We start from the raw sequence: 23,177 nt of genomic DNA on the forward strand, positions 1-23,177 counted from the left end.
CTTATAAAAATGTAATTTTTCCAAGAAGGAAGCTACAGTACCAGACACTGGGGGTTCCGTGCTGGACACCCGGCAATCCTGGTATAAAGATTAAATCCCTAGCAAGCAGAGTGGCAAGAGCAAGACACAGGCCCAGTGTCACATTCCTTCTGGCCTCTTTAAAAGGTAGGAACAAGTCTCCCATTTTTAGAAACTGTCGACAAAAGAGAAATAAGAAGTTGGCAAGAGAGAGCAACCTTGGATCATTTTTGTCTTTTGAAGAACGGGAGAACTTACACGATTTGAAGGAAGAACACATGGAAACCAGTAAAGCCCACGTGTCTAAACATAACAGAAGGAAATCCCTTTGAAAAGGAAAGCAGCTATAATCCTCCCAGGACACTCAAATCTCACTGGATGACATTCTGGACATTGTAAAAGCAAGTCTTTTCAGCGAGTAGAGAACAAAAGCAATACAACACTGGGATGGGATGGGATGGGATGGGATGAGATGGGATGGGACGGGACAGCACAGAACGGCAGGAAGCGAGCACAACCAAGACTGGTCTGTGCTAAGCGTCTTCTCCGAACATCAGAAGAAAGGCTTAGGTGACAATGCTGTCATTAGGGATGGCAAATTGATTTTGAAAGCAAATTCAATGTTTATTTAGCACTTGACTTTTTTTTGGTGGGACTGAAATTTGAACTCAGGGCTTCATGGTTGCAAAGCACTTTACTTTTTAAGCCACAACTCCAGTCCACTTTGCTCTGGTTATTTTGGAGATGGGGGGCGGGTCTTAGGAACTATTTCCCTAGGCTGGCCCCGAACCTCGATCCTCCTGATCTAGCTGGGATTACACACGTGACCACCACACCTGGCTCTCCCACTTGACTTTTGATTAGCAATGAGGCCAATCAACGTCCCTGCTGTGCACAGCACTGTCCTCTTTATACAAAGTCCTGGATTTGCAGTGAGAAGGGTTTCCCAAGTTGGATTTTAAATATACTATTGTTATTTTGGCTGAAAGGGCAATGTTAATTTACTCGAGTATACCAACTGCATATCACAGAAATAATTCATCAACTTTCCATCCGTATGCAGATTGCAGGTGATTGGGCATAAATGTAAAGAACATTAAAGGATAAGACTTCTCTATAAGTTACTTCATCCAGTGAGGTAAACGGACATTAATTATTTACCTTCCCTCTTCATTGTTAAGCAGATGAAGGTAAAACCCAACAATCGTGGTGCTGACAGAAGTAAAAACAGGTGTATTGTCAATAATGCATGAAGCCGACAGCCACTCCCGCCCTTGGGTGAAACTAATCAACAATAGGCATTTTCATTGCAGGCTGAAAAAAATTGTTGCGTCTGAAGACTTAGACGGTTCTTTAAAATCATTAACTCAGGAAGCCCAAGCACAAGGTGAGGTTTTAGTTATCATCACCATACACAGGTGGAGAAGGTCCTTAAACAGTCTCATTTCAAGAGTACTAAGTACAGCCATCTTAAAAGTGTAAGTGAGCAGTGGGTGCCATGGCTCATGCCTGTAATCCCAGCTATTTGGAGGCTCAGATCAGGAGGATTGAAGTTAGAGGCGAGCCTGAGCAAATAGTTTGCAAGACCCACCTCCAAAGTAACCAGAGCACAATGGACTGGAGGTGTGGCTCAAGAGGTAGAGCGCCTGCTTTGCAAGAGGGAAGCCCTGAGTTCAAAACCCAGTCCTACCACAAAAAAAGAAAAAAAATTAACTGAAGAATTTTCCTCCAAAGAACTTTCTTTTGTTCTCATTTTGTTTTAAAGCAACGAACAAACAGTTCCAGTTGAAGAAGATTAAGAACTCAAAAATAAAACAGGACTACTTCCCCAAGTTTCAGGTAAACTGTTCCTTCCTCTGATATAAAAAGCACGCACCCAGGTGGCAGGTGAGTGGTCCTATGAGGACTCGAATCTGAGTGCACAAGATGGAAAGTCCTGTTTCCCACGTGCAAGACGGACTCCAAACAAAGCAAATGAAGGAAGGTTGCGCCCTTGTGTTCCAGTGGCGCCTGTCCGCTTTCTTCTCCCTCCAGGGGAAGGACCAGCGTCTCACATAAGCACGGGACACTCCAAGAGAACAAGAGTCCTCTGTCACTGCCAGCTGCCTTATGGGGAAGGCCGTTCGGGACTTACCCTCACGAGGGAGGTGCCGTCATGGCCCCACTGGACAGAGCGGGAGACTGAGGCTTTTCCGGGTGGATGGCTTCCCCAAGTCTCATGAGTGCACGAGGTGATACCTCCCGGCTGCCCTGCATTCTGCTTCAGCTGCGAGCACAGAAATCTCAGAAGAGGAAGCGGGCTCCCTCCACCCTACCAGGAACCTAAAGGCCAGGCAGCCCCCAGAGGCGTGTGTACACGGGCACAGAGCAAGCAGGATGTGAGATCAAGGCCAGCTCTCCACACGCCTGTCACAGCCAAACACACACACGGCCTTGACCCAGGGTCAACAGTGCACGGTGGCCACTGCTCAACACACCTCAGCTTTTGAAAGGAGCCCAACACACTGGGGCTGGCCGAGTGGCTCAGGTGGTAGAGGCCTGACTGGCAAGCGTGAGGCCCTGAGTTCAAATCCCAGTAGCACAAAAAAAGTGCACAAAAAATGAATAGTTGCAGGTCTTGATTATGTAAAAACAGACGCTTTAAGATAAGAAAGATAAAAGTGAGCTCCATGTTTATCAGGCTAATTTTTCAGAAAAAGGACAATTTTTAAGTGTATGTTTTAATTGTCATCATAAAGTGAAAGTAGCTCTCAACTTCTCAGAAGACACGTAAGTTGTAACTCATTAACACATGTGGGGAACTCGGCAGGATGGAGCAGAGAATAAGAGGGGCAAGATGACGACATTAATCAGAGATATTAAAAAGAAAAAATAGCAGGGCACATGGTGGTGCACACCTGCACTTCAGAGGCTGAGTCAGAACGTTGAAGGCCAGCCTGGGCTGCATGAGACCCAGGGTGTGTGGGGGGGAGTAGGGTGACAGAGAGAGCGTGGGAGAGAGGGAGGGAGGGAGGAGGGAGAGGAGAGGGAGACAGATAAAGGGGTGCGGAGAAATGGGAGGGAGGTGACAGACATTAGTGTGTCACCACTCCCATCATCATTAGAAACACGGAAGCTGTGAGTGCCTGAGTCATGTTGCAGTCACAGGCATACCCTTTGTGGCCTCTGTGACCCTGCGTCCGAGGTGCCTCTTTGCTGGCCTGGTCACTCGTCCCTTATCTGTGAACCCATGCTCCTAAAGCATTAGCCAGCTTTTAACAACTGCAAACTGCGCCGTGCTGGTAAGCGGATTCTTCTGTTTGAAGTGAGTGACGTGTGTGCACACACCTCTAGCGAGGGTCTGGTGTCCCTTACCCACCATCGTCCCATGACCCTGTCTACCAGTCTGCGCCCCAGGAGAGCTGGAACAGCCCCGTTTTCTCCACCAGAAAGCCGGCTCCTTCCACCTCCCATGCAGCCATCAGGACGTCACACAACTTGCACCCACGCAGTGTGCCCTCCACCTCTACCATCCTCTTCACGATGAACTGACTCCTGCATGGAAACGGCACAATCCCCCTCAGGGTGACGGAGGTGTCTTAAAGGTGGGGGCCAGGTCTAATAACAGTGTAACTGATGACTAGGGTTTCAAGAAAGCCTAGACTAAATGGTTTCCTAGGATTAAACCCAATACCCTTGTCTGACACACTCATGTAGTCAATCAACAAACATCCTTAGCTCATCCTTAAGTATATCCACTTCTCATATCCTTGCCTCACCAAAACTTGTCACTGAGCCCAGCAGGGATGGCACACTTGTGATAACTGCTGCCACCTCCCCCCGGCTGGTCCCTCCAGCAGTCACTGTGTTGGGATCACCAGGACACCTCCTCCAGCCCCCTTCTTGGCTGGCACTTCACAGCCCCTGCCCTGGTTTCGCAGGCCTGGCTTCCCGGCAGGTCCTCTGGTAAGGGAAACAATAGAAAACGACACGTGAAACCTGTGCTGCAGAGAGGTAGTGAGGCCCAAGGCCTGAGTGCCCTGCTCAATCCTCTGCCGTCCAAAGAACCAACAATTCGAATCCAACCCCCATTCACTGCTTCCAGCTGCACCCAGGTAGACGAGCCACCCAGGCATCTGTTTTCTTGTCATAAACGGGAGCAATGCTCTGACAAGCGTGGCGAGGACTGAATGAGCCTCCCTGGGAGTGGGAAGGAACCCCGCTTGCTGTGCTGTCCTGGGTCAGGGCTGGGACTGTGTCCGGTGGCTCTCCAGGATAAGGCCGGCTGTGCGCAGACGGTCTCGAGTCACTACAACTCCACGGTACTGTTTTTAGTGAGAATTAGGACAACACGTACTGGGAGCTTTGGCAAACTGACTTTTTTTTTCTTTTTTTGTGATAGACTGTACGTGAGTACACAGAGATCAGGAGGATTGCAGTTCAAGGCCAGCCTGGGCACAGTTCAAGAGACCCCCATCTCTAAAACAACCAGAGCAAAATGGAGGTGTAGCTCAAATGACAAGAGTGCCTGCTTTGCAAGTGTGAAGCCTTGAGTTCAAACCCCAGTCCCACAAAAAAAAAAAAAAAAAAATCTGCCTTCTGTTTGTCTGGATTTGCCGACTCTGGGTGCTTCATAAAAATGGAATCACAAAGCCTTTTAACCAGCTTTTTCACTTAGCATATTTCTTATATCATCTCTGTCACACCACGTCAGCACTTTGCTTTTTTATGGCTAAGTAATACTCCATCATGGGGGGAGCACATTTTCTCTTTCCAATGGCCACCATGAATAGGGCTGCTATCAACCCTGTGCTCAAGACTGTGTGGGACATGGCTTTCCATCCAGAGCTGCTGAGTTGTGCCTTAGGGCACTGGTGGGCTCCATTCCCATGGGAGGGAGGTTCCAGTTCTCTGCATCCATGCCACACTTGGAGCTGACTGACCTTTTATTGCAGCTGCTCTGCAGGCGCATGTGGGTAGCTCATGGTTTGGGATGCATTCCCTGCTGGCTGATGGTGGTGAACCTTTTTGTGACGTCACCTGAGACAGGAAAGAGTGCCCAGCTTTTTGACTAACATGGGGTCTTGCTAACTCTTTGCCGGGGCTGGCCTCGAACCTTGACCCTCCTAATCTCCACCTCCTGAGTAGCTGGGATTACAAGTATGAGCCACTGCACCCAGACTACTTGTTCTTGATGTGCTCTCAGCCGCCTCTCTTCTGTGCCATGACTCATGCTTTTGCTTCTTAGCAGCAGCTTTTTACTTACTTATTTTTTGGTGCCACTGGGGCTTGTACTCAGGGCTTCATGCTTGCTAGGTAGGCATTCTACCACTTGAGTCACTCCACCAGTCCTTTTTTTATGTTGGGTTTTTTTTTTGAGATAGGGTCTCTCTTGCAAACTATTTGCCTGGGCTGGCTTCAAACCGCCATCCTCCTGACCTCTGCTTCCTGAGTGGCTGGGATTACAGCCGTGAGCCACAGGCACCTCCCCATCCCTGCCCATCTTGAATTGCTGAGACACACCACACTCTTCAAGGAGAAAATGACCAATTTGACTCACATGAACGGTTTAACCTTAATTTCCTGTTCACACCCTTCAAAGTTCAAAGGTTCTGGGAATGCGCACGTAGGGTGAAGTATATTGCAAAGTAGGTGACAGTGTTTCAGGTGGACATTCAGATGTTCCTCCCACGCACTGGGACCAACTACGTGCTAATCGTGGTCTGACGACGGGGCCTGCACACAGGTGGACTTAAATAATGACAGCACACTTGTTCTTATTACAGCTTCAGTAGAAGTGCAGTTCACAAAGCCGAAGTCTTAAAATCTTAGGAGCTTATAACCTCCTACCCGAGCGCCCGTGCAGCTCATGGGCTCAAAAGGCAAGACACGGGCTTGCAGAGGTCACACTTTGTAAGTGACAAGCCTATTTCTCTACAGTTACTACAGCTAAAATCGTCCCTGCTCTCGAAGTGACAAAGACATGCTTTGTCACATTTAGGGGTATGCAACAGACCCCTAAATATTCAAATAAATCATTTTCTTTCTTTTTTTTTTTTGGTAGGACTGGGGTTTGAACTCAGGGCTTCACACTTGCAAAGCAGGCGCTATACAGTTTGAGCTGCACCTCCAGTCCATTTTGCTCTGGTTATTTTGGAGATGGGGTCTCACTATTTGCCCAGACTGGCCTCAAACCTCATTTCTCCTGATCTCAGCCTCCCAAGAAGCTAAGATTACAGGTGGAAGCCACCAGTGTCTGGCTAAATCCACATTCTTTAGAAACTGCTTTTCCTTTGGAGAAAAGGGTATAGAATTCCTGACCTGATCTCTCAGGTTTATGCGACTCTATAATATCAAGGTCTTTTTTTTTTTTTTTTTTTTTTTTTGGCAGTACTGGAGTTTTAACTTGGAGCTTCACACGTGAGCTATGCCTCCAGCTCTCTATCCCCTCGCCCTTTTTGAGACAGGGATCTCCTCAATAAGTAGCCCAGGTAGGCCTGGAATTTGCTATGTAGACTAGGCTGGCCTCAAAACCCACAATCTGCCTGCGTCAGCCTCCCAAATGCTGGGATTACAGGTGTGTAGCACCACACACAGCTGACGTGAGGGTTTGTACTGTCTAGGTAAAGGTGCCAATCTGTTTAAGGTGCCAGATGGTAAAACTCTTAGGCCTTGAGGGCCAGATTCCTGTGTGGCAACCACTGGACTTGCTGTTATAGCTTGAAAGCAGTCACAGCAAATGCTTCAGCAACTGCACATGGTTATGTTCTAATAAAACTTTATTTAGAAACAGGTGCTGGCCAGGACTTGGCTGTGGAAATTGACAAATGGATTCTAAAATATATGTAAATACAAAGGTCCTACAAAAGTCAAGACACTCTTGAGAATAAGAACAAGGCTAAGTTGGGCACCAGAGGCTCACGCCTGCAATCCTACTTATTCAGGAATCAGGGATCAGGAGTATCGTGGTTCAAAGCCAACCTGGGGAAAAAGTTCTCAAGACCCTATCTCAGAAAAAACCCATCACAGAAAAGGGCTGGTGGAGTGGCTCAAGGCGTAGGCTCTGAGTTCAAACCCTAGTACCACAAAAAAAAAATAAAGAAAGAACAAGGCTAGAGGCCTGGTGTGGCGGCTGACACCTGCAATCCTAGCTACTTGGGAGGTGGGATTGAGGTTTGAGGCCAGCGCAGGTAAGAAAGTTGGGAAGACCCCATCTCAACCAGTAAAAAGGTGAGTGTGATGCTGTGCGCCTGTCATCCCGGCAACATGGGAAGCCTAAACAGGAGGAGCGTGGTCCAGGTCAGCCTGGGCGTCAATGTGAAACCCTATTCAAACAAATAAAAACAAAAAGGGCTGGTGGAGTGGCTCAAGCGGTAGAGGGCCTGCCTGGTAAGTGCAAGGCCCTGAGTTCAAACCCCAGTAGCACAAAAAAAAAAAAAAGGAACAAAGCTGGAGCTGGGTGCAGTGGTGCATGCCTGTAACCACAGCTACCATGGAGGTAGAGGCAGGAGAATCACTGTGACTTGGTCACAGCATGGATCACTCTGTGACCAAGTCTCGGATAGGGCCCCCTACACCTGGCAAGCAGTTCTACGGTGGACAACAGCTGGGTGTCCTCCCATTCAGCTATGTGTCATCGAGGTTAGCAACAGAGGCCACAGGTTAAGAGTTCAGTCTCATCAGGCAGCTCCAAATCAGAGCCAGTCACAGTAATAAACAGGTTGTCTGTCACCTATGCTGTTCGTAGAAATTGGCCTCTCGCCTCCCGGGCTGTGACAGGCCTTTTTAGAGTGCAAACCTTTCTTCCTGCTTTGTGGTGAAGGCTGCCAAAGGCCTCATAGGGTGAGGTGACAGGGAGGGGCCACCTTCCAAAACAACCCCCAAAATCCCTACAAACAAAACCTCCCTTTAGTTCTCACTGTTTCTAATGGTTTAAAATACAGTATACTAATTAAATATTAGGTTTTTAAAAATGTATTTCCTTATACTTTTTTGTGGTACCAGGGGTTGAACTCAGGGCCTTGGACTTGCTAGGCAGCCACTCACTCTACCACTTGAGCCACGACCCCAGTCCTTTTTGCTTTTAGGTATTTTTCAAATAGGGTCTCAGGTTTATGCCTGGGCCGCCTAGACTGTGATCCTGATATTAATGCTTCCTGTAGCTGGGATGTCAGGCATGCACCACCACACCCAGCTTTTATTGATTGAGATGGGGTCTTGCCAACTTTTTACCCAGGCTGCCCTGAAACCTCGGTCCTCCCAAGCTCTACCTCCTGAGTAGCCAGGATTACAGATGTGAGCCACCGCACTTCCCCCCATAAATTTATAACCAGTTCTATGAGCATTTTTAACAAACATTGTTAAAAAGAGATCAGGACCTCATACATGCTGGGCAGGTGTTCTACACTGAGCCACTCCTCAGGAGTGACAAGAACAATCTTTGTCCCCTCTGCCTCACATTGCCTACTTAATGCAAGAGAAGAATGCTGTGAAGGAGAAAAGTCACTGTTTGAGGTCTGCAACCCTGTAAGTGTCACGTGGGAACCAGAGGCCTTTTCATAAACCACAGGTCATCGTGTCATGTCACCTTCAAGCCCTGCAAAGTGTGACCTTCCTCTCCCTGAGGCATGCCCAGCCCACCCACAACCTGAAGTGCTGCCCGAGGTGGCACCACAAGCTGATGGCAGCAGTGAACAGTGTGACCTCCATCGATGGAGCACCTCTGGGGTGCCAGGCAGCCTGTGACCCGGCAGGTGGCCCGGCCTCAATGTCCTGGGTAACAGGATTTTTCCTGGGCTCCCACTGGAGGGGACTCTCCACCCCAGGCACCACTAGGGGCCAGTGATCCAATGTAGTCACCCAGGGAGGCTAGTTTCCCCTTAGGGGGACCCACCTCAAATTGACATGGTACCCTGCAGATCCCTCAAAACTCTATGTGGAATGACACGAATGAGGTGATGGTCGGTCACAATTCATGTGCACAGGGGACTCCTAAGGAGGCTGGAGTTTCCCAATGGAAACCCCACCCAGAAACAAAAGCTAGGCGACACTCCTAAGAATAGTGTCACACACACACACACACACACACACACACACACACACACACACGTTTCTTCTGTGGAAATTCCATGTCCCCAACCTGACACCTGGGGCTCACAGACAGGGCCATTCCAAGGGGAATGAATGCTCACCACTAACCATGACGCTGTCTGCTGTTACTAGTTATTACGTGAATGCAGGCAGCCTTACGCCCTGCTTGGGAGAGTGGCGTGGGCCGTTGGAGGCCCACTGCCTGAGAACACGCTCGCTGGACGTTAAGTCACACAGCAATGCTAAGTGCTCGCGGTAGACAGGTTTACCATCGTGAGGCTGTGGGACCATAGGGACGGCAACTGCTGACCAGGTACTTAGCAGACACCAGGGCAAAGAGGAAGACAAGACAGGAGGGAAGCAGGGACACTGAGGTGGGAAAAAGGCACCAGCCAACCTGCTGACAAGATACCCAAAGGCTTGGAAGAGAACCAATGGTTGGAAAAATAAGAACAATCCCAGTGACCTTCCTTCTCGGAGGACAGCAGTGGTCTTCTGAACTGAAGATGAAACAGCCAATAAACAGAAGTTTATACACCAGGAGCACACACCCAAGAGATGTCACTGTGCTTAGAGGCAGCAACACAGACAGCACACTGAGAACACCCACGGAACAGCTAGAGCAAGAGTGTTCTCGTAATGCCTTCTGCAACCAGACCAGAGATGCCAGAGATGCCTGACCTGGAGGGGCCATTCCCAGGCAGCTCCTAACAGCTGGGATCTCCCCTCCTCCGCATTCCTGGGCTAACCACACCAGGGAAGCCTTTCTGGCAGTTGGATATGGGTGCGGGATCTAAATTGGACTATGGGACAGAAGGGGCTATGTGCTGGGGCTTCTGGGCAAGGTTTCCTCCTTCATAAAGGGCACACCCAAGAAGAAATTCCTGCCTTTGGGGACAGTGGGAAGGCAGATGTGATGGCTGGACTGGTAGCTATTTTGGTACCATGAGGAAATGGGCATGAAGACAAGAAAGAGAAGGAAACTGGGTTCTCAGTTATGATTAACTAACCAGGAAATTGCTGTTCCTGAAATCACTATTAGTTGGGCATTTTGTTACTTTTGGACAAAGGCATCCTAAATTACTCACATAGCAATGGATAAGGTGATACCACCTGGGAGTTGTCTAGAAGAAAGCACCGACAGCTAGACACTGGAGAGGTACTGTTGCAACTGGCTTTATAACAGGCTGAGCCAAAAGACACAGTGTGTGAAAAGTTGGAAATCATTCGTGATCTTTGTGTATGTATACCTCTCCAGCCTTACGTGAAATTTATGAACTGAGTTTCATACCAACTGAGTACCAACGCAAAAGCCAGTGACCACAAATAAAATATTCAGAAAGGAGAAAAGCAGTCTACCTTTGGCCTTTATTATTTAGTTTTGTTGGTGGTGCTGGGGATTGAACTCAGGGCCTTGCACTTGCCAGGCAGGTATTCTACCACTTGAGTCGCGCCCCCCCACCCCCCAGCACTTTTGCTTTCAGTTGTTTTTTCAGATAGGGTCACCTGCTCTTCCCTGAGCTGACCTTGAATCTCAATCCTCCTACATCTGCCTCCAGAGTAGCTGGGATTGTAGGCATAATCATCATATCCAGCTTTCTTTTTTGTAGTCCTGGGGTTTGAACTCAGGGCCTCATACTAGGCAGACACTCAACCACTTGAGCCACTCTTCCAGCCCTTGGTTTTTCTTTATTTTTTTTTTTTAAATATATGAATTTTCCACTACTCTTCCCTACAGGCATACAGGGAATTTCAATAGATATAGCCTGGTGGTTTCATTCAAACTTTAAGAACAAGAAAGAAAACTATGCAAGTCAAAAGAAGCTACTATTAATTTCCTCAAAAGAATTTTGTCTCGGTAGCATTTTATCGTGGAATAACTGTAAATAAGTACAGAACTAATACCCCTGAGATAGTGGGTCTCAGAAAAAGGATAAGTGGAAATAAGACTTGAAGCAGAGGTATTTTCTTCTCTGTGAAGAAAACTTATGTCCACACAAAAGCACCCTTTCCTGCTGACCCCGTGTTTACAGCAACACTGTTGCCGAGGGAACAATTGGTTACTCCTCGCTGAGTAAAGCGAGGCGTGGAACACAAGTCTCATTTAAACAGCGGCGAGGCCCATAAAACATGAAAAAGGCGAGCTGAATCGGGTGAGTCAGAGCCAGGCTTTCATGTCGGGGTCACGCCTCCCCTGATGCCTGGCATAGATGGATGCTTCTTATTCATTCGGTCCTATTTTTGGAGACCTGTAATCATCTGGCTGGTCCCCCCCCGCCCCCGCTGGCCTGGGTTTTGCTATCGGCTTGTGTCACACAAGGTGGGCTGCAGGCCATTAAATTGATCATGCTTAGAACAGAGCTGCTGTAGTTTGGCCCTGGCTGGAACACGCAGAAGTTACGGCACCCATCTGCACAGTCAGGATGGTGAACTTTGTGACTGAGATTCTTTTAAACAAGACTTTCTCATCTGGGAGCATCCTTTGGACATGCTGTCTGGCTTTGTCTATGGCAGTGGGAGACAGGAACGTGGATGGGAACTCATGGACTTCGGCCCAGCACAGGTGTGCACACACACGCGCCCTCTCCCTTTCTCTAGCTTTCTGAGCCCCTCATGCAATGCCATCTCTGAGGCAGAGAGCTTCCCCTCCACACAATAAGACATTCAGCAAGTTTCCAAATGAGGGGGACAAGTGGGACGAGTGGGACATGGGTGCAGTGGACCTTCCTGGCAGGAGGCAGCTCTGAAAATAGAAAGGCAGCTTCCCTCTGGGCCACACCCTGGGCTGCCCTGCATCTGCACAGAGACCAATTCATAGCAGCAGAACCGGAAAAATTGCCACCGAGAGCCACTGTGCAAGGGCATCATGCAGCAGAGAAGCCTGGGCTCCAGGCTGAGTCACAGGATGCACTCAGGCCAGGCAGGAGGCCTGCTGTCCCTCCGTGGTTCAGAATGTAGGTCTGAACCTACATTTTGTGTGATCAGAGCCCAGCACAGAGGGGAAGCTGAGTCCCACTCGGTCCTGGGGCCCTGGGCCTGGCTGCCCTCCACCACCCCCACACAGTGCCCAGCAGGCCACTTTCTGGTCCCTCTGTGTGTTGCCTGGAGCACTGTTATCAGGGGGCTTGGGCAGCAAATTAGGCTTGTATATAATGGATGTCAGTCAGGTCAGCTTACCCAGCTCAGTGGACACAGGGGACCCGGAGGCCATCTCTCCAATCTTCGCCACTCCATCATAGTAGGCTTTTCCTGCTAGGATCATTGCTAGATAGGAAAGATGACACACACAATTGTCACTTAAAGGAGGAAGCCAGCAACACGGGTTGTCTCCCCAACATCTCCCAGTTCCTCTGGTTTCAAGAAGGTTCAGCCTTTGCTTGGGACCAGCCAGTGATGCTCCTGACACCAGCTCCAGAAGGCACAGGTTCTGGCTGCAGATTAGCTGGGGACATGGCCACTCCAGCACAGAGCCTCTTCTCAGCCAGTCTCCTTGTGGTCAGGAGGACTCAAGTGTGGTGGCCTAGGAACATGGTACTTTGATGACACACTTACCTTTTCTATTAAAAAAGACATTCTGGGGCTGGTGGAGTGGCTCAAAGTGGTAGAGCGCCTGCCTAGCAAGCAGGAAGACCTGAGTTCAAATCTCAGTATCACCACCAACAAAAAAAGACATTCTAAGAATCACAAACCAACATATGTGTTGCCAGCAGGAAGTCAGTAAAATTTGAAATGTATTAGCATTTCAAAAAGCAATTATCAAAAAGAAGAAAGAAAGAAAAAAGAAAGAAAGAAAAAGAACTGGCTCTACTTTCTTCTTTGGCAGAAACAGAAACATTCTTATGGCTCTACAAGCTGGGCTCTAGTTATCTTAAAAACTACATCCCCTGTCAAGCTGACTGGAGACTCCTTGGCCAAGTCACATACCCCTTCTGAAGGGAAGGCTACTGTCTATAAAACACCCTCGTGGAGGAGTGATGGATGGACAAATGGCAGCTGGTAAAAGCGAGTGTTTCTAGCAACTTCCAAGAGGCTCAGCTCAAACAGAGTGAAGGTGCATGAAAAGCAAGCCTTTCAATAAGACCTAGAATGGCCGGGTGTGGTGGTTCATACCTGTAATTCCAGCTTAAAGACTGTTTCATATATAGAAATTGGTTTCTCTTGGAGCTCTAGAGCTGGAAGAATCTCGAAACTTAAAGAACCCCTAGTCCAACCTCTTCCTTTTGCCAACAGGCAACCAGAGGCCACCCAGGGTGCTCTGCCCTAGTTTATAAAGAGCACGTGCTTAAAAGGTAGACTTTAAAGGGTAGCATAAAGAAGGAGAGGGGGGCCAGGCACAGTGGCTCACACCTGTAATCTCAGCTACTTGGGAGGCTGAGAGCAGGAGGATCAAGGTTTGAGGCCATCTTAGGCAAATAGTTTAAGAGACCCCCATCTCTAAATTAATCAGAGCATAACGGACTGGAGGAGCAAAACGGCTTGAGTAGTAGAGTGCCTGCTTTGCAAGCTTGAAGCCCTGAGTTCAAACCCCAGTCCCATTAAAAAGAAAAATCCAAAAAAAAAAAAGGAGAGGGGCACAGAATGGTCAGTCCAGCTGAAGGTATTGTAGGCATTAGATTTTCATGTCAAATTTACCCATGTCAGCATTTACTGTGGAGTTTAAAAGTTCTAAGTACTGACTTATGGTATATCTTATATTAGTTTAGGGGTTGCACTTCCTGCTACACTACTGTTTTATAAGACTAGGAAGAACCTTGAAATGTAATCACAAAACAGTAATAATTATCATTTTTTTTGGCTGTACTGGGACTTGAACTCAGGGCCTCAAGCTTAGTAGGCAGGCGCTCTACCACTTGAACCACTCCTCTAGCTGGACAATCAGTATTTATTAAACTCTGAGTCATTGCTTAGTTAATCTAGAGGACAATGTTAAGACAAAGTTAAGTCTGGTCAGAAACACTATCAGCCCGTCACCTGTCACCGAGGGGAGTGGAGACATTCGGGGCCACCCCTGTCCCCAAGGTCAATGTGACTCAGCAGTAGTGTATACAACTCTTGCTAAGGACTTCACTTCCCCAGCTCTAAATCAAGTTCCTTTCTGACTCTCTGCTCTCAGCAAGACCTAAAGGAAAAGCACCTCCAGCTAAAAAGCAAGGTGTGCCGCCAGCAAGCTGTCAAGTTAATATATGTATTTTAGAATGAAGATTTGAGCTGGAAAGCTCTAGTGAAAGCTTATTAGTGTGAGAATAGCACACAGGATTACACAGTACTGCAACTAACTTTCTGGTTTGTGTCCACACATTACACTGAAATTCTTCATGAACTGTTGACTTAGGTTTAAAACCATGTAACCCTCAGTTTTATAAACATCTCTCTGCTTTTATGATAAAATTGAATTAACCTAAAGGTTAAATAACTTCTCCAAGAACTAATAAAGAAGGAAAGAAGAGATACAAGTGTTGCCCGCCCCCCACTGTGAACACATCAGCTGGTTCCTGTGGTTTGAAGGAATGGAGCGAGCTGTTCTGTTCTGTGGCCAGTAAAGTACTTTATTATCCGAGGTTAATCTACACACTTAACTCCACCGGAGGGGCTTCCCTTCAAGTCTATCTCACATGGCCCCCAGGGCCAGGCTGTGCTCCCTGGAGCTCCTGTGGGTTTTTTTTTGGCAGCACTGGGGCTTGAGCACTGGGGCTTGAACTCAGGGCCTCACGCTTGCTGGGCGGTACTCTACCACTGAACCACTCCACCAGCCCTCTCCTGTAGCGTTTTACAGGAGGGGCCTGCACTGAGCTACACTGAATACCAGAATCCCAGCCTGTGTGGTTCCCTGCCACACCAATGGGGGTCCGGCCATGTTACTTGCTTTGGCCTGATGAGTTCAGCACTCTGGGGACACCTGCTATAGTGAGAGGCTCCAGTGTGGCCTCTTGGAAGGGAAAAGACCCCGTGGGAGACAGCGTGTCCAGCCCCAGCCTGGGGTCCAGGCCAGCTGACGTGAGTCACAGGGCGTGGCTTTGGAGGACAGTCAGGAACTGCTGTCTCCAGCCATCGAACTGGAGGCAATTTGCTGTACCCGCATTCACCCATGTGTCTACACTGACCCAGTCTGCCTGCAAGCCACCCACATCTCCCAGGGTCAGTAGGGCTCCCCAGGCCAGGATAGGCTTTTCTGCTAGCCTGTCTTTTCTGTCTGAAGCAGTGTCTCTCAGCTGGCTGCCTGCCTGCCAGTCTGCTTGGTCCCTGTAACGCTGGTCTGCACAGCTCTCATAGCTAAGTGACCCACCTGACACTGACGTGGACCTGCGGGCATCGGTAGTCTCCCCATGGCCTTCATTAATCTATGAAAATCTCTCAGTGGCTTCAGCAAAGCCACAAGTAGGTGGCCCGCAGGCTGCAGGATCAGGAGTGCTTAGAAAGTACAGAACAACCTCCACGAGGCATGCAAGTGGTGACAGCCCTTGGGGAGAGGCCTGTCTGCAGGAGGCTGAGCCGTGGGCAGCTTCTGACTCACCTGGTAACTGCCTTTCTGAGGCACTGTCTCCTTTCTAGCACTTACTACTAGGAAAAGACAAGGCCACAGTGATCTCCTTCCCAGGGGCACACACAGCAGTGCCCTGCTGGCCTTATGCAATCAGCAAGGGAGTGGGGGAGGAAGGCGGAAGAGGCCCAAAGAAGGCCCTGGTGCTGCCTGCGGGAGGGAGCAGAACTCAGATGATTCCTGACACCCAAAGCGTCAGGGAGGCAGAAGAAAGTTGATAAGCAGTTTACTTCAGGTGACTGTGCCAATGCTTGCTCAGTCATGTCACCTACAGTCCAGAGTCCACCAGCATATCCCCTGTCCTGGGCTGGACTCATACAGAGAGACAGAGGTTTCTTTTCAAAATATCCGCAAAAGCAAAGGTGTGGTGTGGAGACTCAAAGGGTGGAGGGGATGGGGGTGCAAGGGGTGGGGGGTGAGGGGGGGTGAGTTTGGTCAAGGCACACTGTACTCGTGTATGCAGTACATCACAATGAAATCCCTTAGCATCATTAATTACGATAAAATAAAAGAAAGTTATTGAGTGAGTTTACCACATTACCAGAAGATAATGAAAGCACAGGAAAGGAAGGGAGCGATGTGCAGTCTCCGTAGCGCTGAACCCGGAGAACCTAAAGCTTCTGCTTCTGCGGTTTGGTGAGCCAGGCTGGAAGGTGAACCTGGGGCTCAGTATTTGGGGTGACCCTCGCCACACAGGGAGAACTGTCTCGACTTTGTCATAATGTAATGGTTGTTAGTATTAAAAGTTCTTACGGTGGCAGTATTAAAAGTTCTTACGGTGACTCTGGTTCACAGGGGGCACAAACCAACCCTCAAGTTTCTTTTAAATGAAGTGCCAACTGTGAAACAAGGATCAGAGGCCAGCTTTCAGGGTGAATGTTCTCCACTGAGACTAAAAATATTATTCTCATGTTACTATAAAAATGATACACCTGGAGGCAAGGGGTTTTCCTCAACAGAAAGGAGAGCGGTTCCCTGTGGCGGGCACTCCCATGCATTAAATATATATATGTTGTTAGCTCACCAGAATTTGGTTTGCAAAACATGTTTAGGGCAATGACATAAAAGCACAATTTGACAGTTAAATACATCCTTTACAGAACTCTCATTCTCATCCAATTAACTCAGATCAAATACACTAACCACTGAATACTGCAAAATTCTTAGGTTAATTAGAAATCATGTCTTCCATTTAAAGACATTTTAAAAGTTCAGTGGTAAGCATTAAAAAAATTTGTAAAGCAGTAACTGAATGGCTTTTGTGTGCTTTACAATAATCAATTTAGAAAAACAAAAAGACTTACCATTAACAGCTTTTTCATAATTTTTCCCCAGGTTTATTAAATTTCGTAGTCCAGGATTGAACTGTTCCATAACATTCTGACAAAGACACAAAACAAATAAATTGAAAAAGGAATAATAGACCAATACACGTTTTGTTACGTGTGCCCTAGGATACCTGTGCATACTAACACCATGATCCCCAAAGTCAGAAATGCAAATTTAAAGTCCTGATGGATCAGGAGACGAGGTGTAAGGAACCTGGCAGTTCTCAGACGCCCAAGGGCTGCTACATCTCTACCCTGCCCTGCAGAGACCGTGGGCCCAGAGGCTCAGGCACCCTGCAGGGTGCAAGTCATCGGGTGATGGCTGTCACTCTAGTGTTAAAATGCAGGCGTGCAGATAGCCATCTGAACTGAATCTATAATTAAGGAACTGTGTGGCTGCCAGGTGAATAGGAACTTCTAGGAGGTTCTGCTTCACTCTGCCTAAATCTTAAGTACAGGCAACAAACCATTCATTCCTACGGCGCTGAGTTCAAGAAGGAACTCGTGGGGACTGTGCTTATCTCCATAACGAGCGACTCAGAACTGGTCATTCCAAAGGTACCACTCGGGTCTCACTGCCTCCTCTCCCCACGTATGTTATTTGAAAAGAATGAAAGATCACCCAACATTCACAAGGTGAGTACTTCACCCTTTGGAAGAAAAGGGGTCTCCATTGGGATTTGGAGTGGGGACCTTGTGGCGACTTAATCAACCTTGTGTCCTCCCCCCACACACACCCCCGCCCCCCAGTCTCACTCCCAGGAATGCCTTCAGTGAGCTGTTATTCTGTTTATACTCTTGGTTTGGATTACCATTGATTTCTCAATTTTGAACAGAAACTCATCAGCTTCCTCCTGCCTAAGACCCGCTCTCTATAAACCTGGCTTTCCTCCCTCCATCCTTCCCATGTAATCAAGTGATGACTTCCTGGTAATTCAACAGTCAGTGTTGACTGTGACTTGGTAAATACTGGTCACCATAATGCAAGGCATGCCCTGAAGATGACGCTTCCTTTCTTGGTATAGCCTTTGTCTTCCCTGGATTAATAATTGCCTTGTTCCAGCCCCCCACCCCTTGTGGTTTTCAGTATATCTACCTTACATTCTCCAACCTGCTCTGTGGGGTGGAACAGAGGCCTGTGGATATTATTTCTCCACCATAAACAACTAGCAGCTCATCTTCCACTTCATCCTTCATCCCCTTGACCTCCTGTAATCCCGCTCCGTCTGGTCTGACTCACTCCTGGCCTGCCAGGCTGTTGTCCTCCCATGTCCCTCTCTGGCTGCCTGTGTCAGGAGCTCTCACTGGGGGATCCTCTTCATGTCTTGTGCTTTTTTCCTTTTTGCTAGAGATCATTTTCTAAAAATTATCTAAGAATGATGTGTAGAAGGCCAATCTGTGTCCCCAAGGTAAACTATCCTTACCTTGGCATTTGTTTGCTATTTTCATGGGTGGAATGTGACACTGGACCATTTTTTCTCAGTCATTAAGATATGGCGCCACTGTCCTGAGCATCTGTTTTGTTTTTGAAAAGTCAGCTGTCACTTCCTTTGTGATTTACCCTTTTCAAGAGAAGTTTATTCTGGAATTCATCTCTTCCAGAATAAATTGAAACTGGGAATGTTTTCTGCTTATTTCACTAGACACTTGGTGGATCCTGGCCATGTGGCAAATTAGGTCGTTCAGGTCTGGGAAATTTTCCTCTTTTATTTCTTGTGTCTGTGTTGTTTCTGGAACTCTGATGAGGATTTTACACATTCTGACAGACGCTCTCAACTTTACATTCCAACTCTTCTGTCATTTTTTGAGCTTTTGATATATTTTTAATTTCTAAGAATGCTTTAACATTTCCCTATGGCTCTTTTTTCATGGCACTGGGATTTGAACTCAGAGCCGAGAGCTTGCTAGGCAGGCACTCTACCACTTGATACATGCCCCCTCAGTTTACCTTTCAGGTAGGGCTTTTGCCTAGGGTAGGCTGTGAGCCACAGTCCTCCCTACTTTGCTCCTGAGCAGCTGGGATTAATGGCATGTCCTACTGTATCTGGCCCCACTTGACTTTTTTTTTTTTTTATGAAATTTTATCACGTGTGGACTTGTACAGATGACTCCTCAATTGTCACACAGGCAGCTCCATCAACACAAAAACCCCCTTTCCAGTCACACCCTCCCCACCTACCCTGGCCTCTGGCAACCGGTGAGCTCCTGCTCTAACTCTGCCACTGTGAGACGGTATCACAGATGGAACCATACGTATGTGACCTTGGAGAGCGGCCTTTTCACTCAGCACGACGGCTTCAAGACATACGGAAGCCGGTGGGTGTGTCCGTCGTGTACCTTCCCACCGGCAGTGCTCTATAGAGACATGGCACGGCTCGCTTACTCAGTTGTGTGCTGAAGGGCGTTAGAGCTGCTTCCAGGCTTGGCTATTGCAAATGAAGCTGACACGAGCAAGCACGCACAGGTTTTGTGTGAACGTGCGTTTTCCTGTCTCTAGGGTAAATCCCAGGAGTTTAAGCGCTAGTCACAGGGTCAGTGTAAGATTAACTCTGTAAGAACCTACAGGACTATCCACAGAGCTTAACACCATTTTCGCTCTGACTGGCAATCTGAGAAAACTATTGTGGAGATAGCCTGTTTAAAATTCTTGTCATATGTTTTTATGGGGTTGAGGCGCAATGATAAAAATAAAAGGAAACTATACAGAGATATGCCCATCCTGGAGTGACGGGCAGTCACAGTAAGAAGCTCAGATCGTTATTCCTTAAGCACACACCATAATTCCTTAAGCACACACCGTAGCCAAAGAATTTGATTTGTTGATAGAATTCATGAAATGTTCACATACAACTGACATCTTAAAATACCAGTCACTATCCAAACGACTACTGGAAAATAAGGTTTAACTAAGACGTAGTCCTAAAGCCAGCTTCAGGGAAATAAGTGTTTCAACTTGAAAAATTCAACATGTGTGGTTCAATTCCTTGTTATCTGAGTTTAGCTACAAACGTTGATGCCTATGCACAGTGGAAAATCCATCTCTGTGCTGGTGTCGGGCCATTCATCCAGTTATTTTAGCTGAAGTCCACGTTATTTTTAAACCCTGGGACAGAACGCAATGCCGTTTATGCTGTGAAGTCTGAGAAAGGCAGTAGCAGTGCTTGTGCACTGATGGTCCCACGTCGGTGTGGAGGGGGAGCTGGGTCAAAGGCCGGGGCTGTGGCTGAGCCTGGTGGAAGAATAGAAGGCTTGAGACACCAAGAAAGTCAGAGTGACTGGAAAAGGTATAAATGGGCCAAGGGGCACTACTTTGCTACAAAAACCAGAAGCATATGTATCAATCAAAGACCGCATGGCAAAACCCCTTTCAGCCAGGATGTTTCATCTCCATCCAGAGACTGTGGAAGGCCCTGGGTAGAGAATGAATTCTAGGCTAGTCGACTGACACCACAGCCCATCTACATGTACTGCACCTGGTATTCCTGTCCCAGAAGCTGGGCAGCAGAGGAGAGTTAGTAGTCCCCATTTGAGATAGTGTTGAGGAGTGGGCCATGGGGTCCTGCAGGGCCTAGCCACTAAGGCGAGGGGCTCTGTACCTCAGGCATTTCTCCAGCAATCACAATTTTAAAACTAATTATGTGTCAGGTACTGGTGGCTCATGCCTATAATCCCAGCCACTTGGGAGACTGAGATAAGGAGGATCAAATTTCAAGGCCCCATCTTCTCAAGTTCTCAAGACCCCATCTTCAAAATAACCACAGCAAGATGGACTGTGTGTGGCTCAAGTAGCAGAGCACCTGCTTTGCAAGTGTGAAGCCCTGAGTTCAAATCCAAAATAGACAAATAAATAAGTAAATAACGAATATAATCTTATGATGGTTTTAACTTCCTTAACAAATAAGACTCTCCATTTTTGAAAAATCACCAATGTGCAACACTGTGCGTCTGCTAACAGGTGTGACTAGTTTATAATTTTTTCAAACATACAGAATTCAACTCTGACAGTCAGACAGCGAAACCAAGCAGACTTCACAGGTCTAAGAATCCCTTCCCTTCCGTTGTTTCTCCAGTCTCTACCCACCCACGGAGGGCAAATTATTCGATATTTCAGTGTTTTCTTTCTCAGCTGACAATGTAATACTTATACAGAATAAGCTTTAAAACTGATCTATGAGTCTAAGTAAATGCGCAGTGCTATGCCTTGATTCCGATAAAGCGCGTGTCTTTGAGATGTTACACAGTTTAATTCTATGTCACAGACACTCGTTCCATGGCTGCATGGCGAAGGTCACACCTCTAGATAAGGTTTACTGAGGAAAATCTCGCTTCTGCCTTCCCCGAGTGTTGCTGGAAGTGGCTGCTCTGTCCTAGCCGCCAACACCTGATGGTGTCCTCCACTCTGTCCTGAGGGCTCACAGATGGTCACAAGGGTCACGCTGATCAAGCCCCTCGTGATAATCCCGATGGGGCTTTCTCTTGAAGTACTAAGTTGGACCAGAAGTACTGATACAAATATGTAAGCACCGCCAAGACACTTCCCGTGACACACGAATAGTGTGCTGGCCTCGCCAGGCCGTACTATCTGATATGGAGGCTATCGAGGTGCATCAGGTATCGGTCCGTGCAGCCTATAACTTGCACCATGCCACCACGGTGGCAAGGAGACTAGGAGCTGGGGCCATGACATGCTTTGAATCCTTGGGCCAAGCACATCACTGCCCTCTGAGCGGCAGTCTCTTCTGAAATGAGGAGAATGGTAATTTCCACTTCACAAGGGCATGAGGACCGAACACCACAATCGGCCGTTACAGAGCTTGTATTGATTGATTGGTTGTGCGTGGTGCTGGGGATGGACCCACGGCCGTGTGCACGCTACGCAAACATGACCACTGAGCCTCCCGGTCCTCTGGAGCACTTCTGTGCTATTCGAAGCACTTTGCTTAGCACACACTGAACCAGTTGTAATTAACATCGCAAGAGAAAAGTCTTGCTACAGTATTAGTCAGTCTTCAAACAGATGCCATTCCCGTTTACACAGGTATCTTTTCGTACCTGCATTTCTTCTCTGTAATGTGACAGCAAGCTGTATTGCCTCTCCCACCTCAAATGTCCTCATCAGGAAGAGAGATAATGAATACAGAGCATCTAAACAAGGTGCATACACAGAAAATGGAAGGCGCTCTTAACTGCTTTATTTAGTTGAGAGCATTTTATTTCTTTTCTTTTCATTTGAGATACATCTAAATATACATGGGAGGCTGCATTTCAGGCTCTCCTCACTGGATCCTTAACACTGTGGCTACCATGTCCCCACTTTTCAGATGACACCCGGAAACTCTGAAGTGTCCTATTTTAAGTCCTTGCTGAAGGTCCTATAGAGGCAGTGTCAGGCCCACACAGCCTCCCTGCTGACCTTGGAACTTGCCCTGAGGCCTCAATAATTTCTTAAGTGAATTGCGAAACTGAGAGGGATGAAATGCTTTCATGATGCCAGAGCGCTCCAGCAATGAGGAATTATGGGAATCTCTGCAGTGTTTTCTTTTAAACACTTCCTGTAACCTCACTCCTCCTTTTTGGTGACTATAACTGACCTAATAGCATCGCAAAATGCACCCATTCTGATTGGGCAGGTGATTATTTTTTATTCCTTCCCCCCATTCCTTTTTCTTTTTTTTTTTTGGAGGTACTGGGGCTTGGAGGTACTGGGGTTTGAGCCACTCCACCAGCCCTTTTTTGTGATGGGTTTTTTGAGATAGGGTCTCGAGAACTATTTGCCTGGGCTGGCCTTGAACCATGATCCTCCTGATCTCTGCCTCCTGAGTAGCTGGGATTACAGTTGTAAGCCACCAGTGCCTGGCTTCTTTCTCATTTCTTACCCAATACGGAAAGGGCTGGTGGAGTGGCTTAAGTGGTAGGGTGCCTGCCTAGGAAGCCTGAAGCCCTGAGTTCAAATTCCAGTACCACCAAAACAAAAAAGGAAAAAGAAAAAGAGGAACCCATAGCCCCCTGGGGTCCACACAGGATTACTAACGGTTGACACTGCCACATCGGCTCCTTTGTTGAAAAGCATGTGAACTACACTAGACACAAACTAAAGGGCACTGTCTCCCCCATCCAAGTCCCCAGGGGGAGCTGCTAGCATGATTGCTGTTAACTTTCTGACCATCTTGTACACACACAAATGTTTACTCATGAGCAGTGCAAATACTGCTTTATGTGTTGAA

At 47.7% G+C, this 23,177-nt stretch overlaps 1 protein-coding gene and 1 non-coding gene across 4 annotated transcripts in view; one reads left to right on the top strand and one right to left on the bottom strand.

Annotated features, from left to right (window-relative positions):
* Positions 1–23,177, bottom strand: part of Baiap2l1 (BAR/IMD domain containing adaptor protein 2 like 1) — a 67,712-nt gene that overhangs the window by 27,950 nt on the left and 16,585 nt on the right. For all 3 annotated transcript variants that reach the window (XM_074075529.1, XM_074075527.1, XM_074075528.1), the window contains 2 exons: positions 16,930–17,005; positions 12,265–12,351 (listed from right to left, as the gene is read on the bottom strand). In XM_074075529.1, the coding sequence (XP_073931630.1) occupies positions 12,265–12,351; positions 16,930–17,005 (163 nt within the window). The remainder of the gene's footprint in view (positions 1–12,264; positions 12,352–16,929; positions 17,006–23,177) is intronic.
* Positions 12,670–12,743, top strand: Trnaa-agc (transfer RNA alanine (anticodon AGC)). Its single transcript has one exon. It is a non-coding gene; the product is annotated as a tRNA-Ala (tRNA).

The sequence above is a fragment of the Castor canadensis genome, chromosome 6, assembly GCF_047511655.1.
Source record: "Castor canadensis chromosome 6, mCasCan1.hap1v2, whole genome shotgun sequence".
Classification (NCBI taxonomy): domain Eukaryota; kingdom Metazoa; phylum Chordata; class Mammalia; order Rodentia; family Castoridae; genus Castor; species Castor canadensis.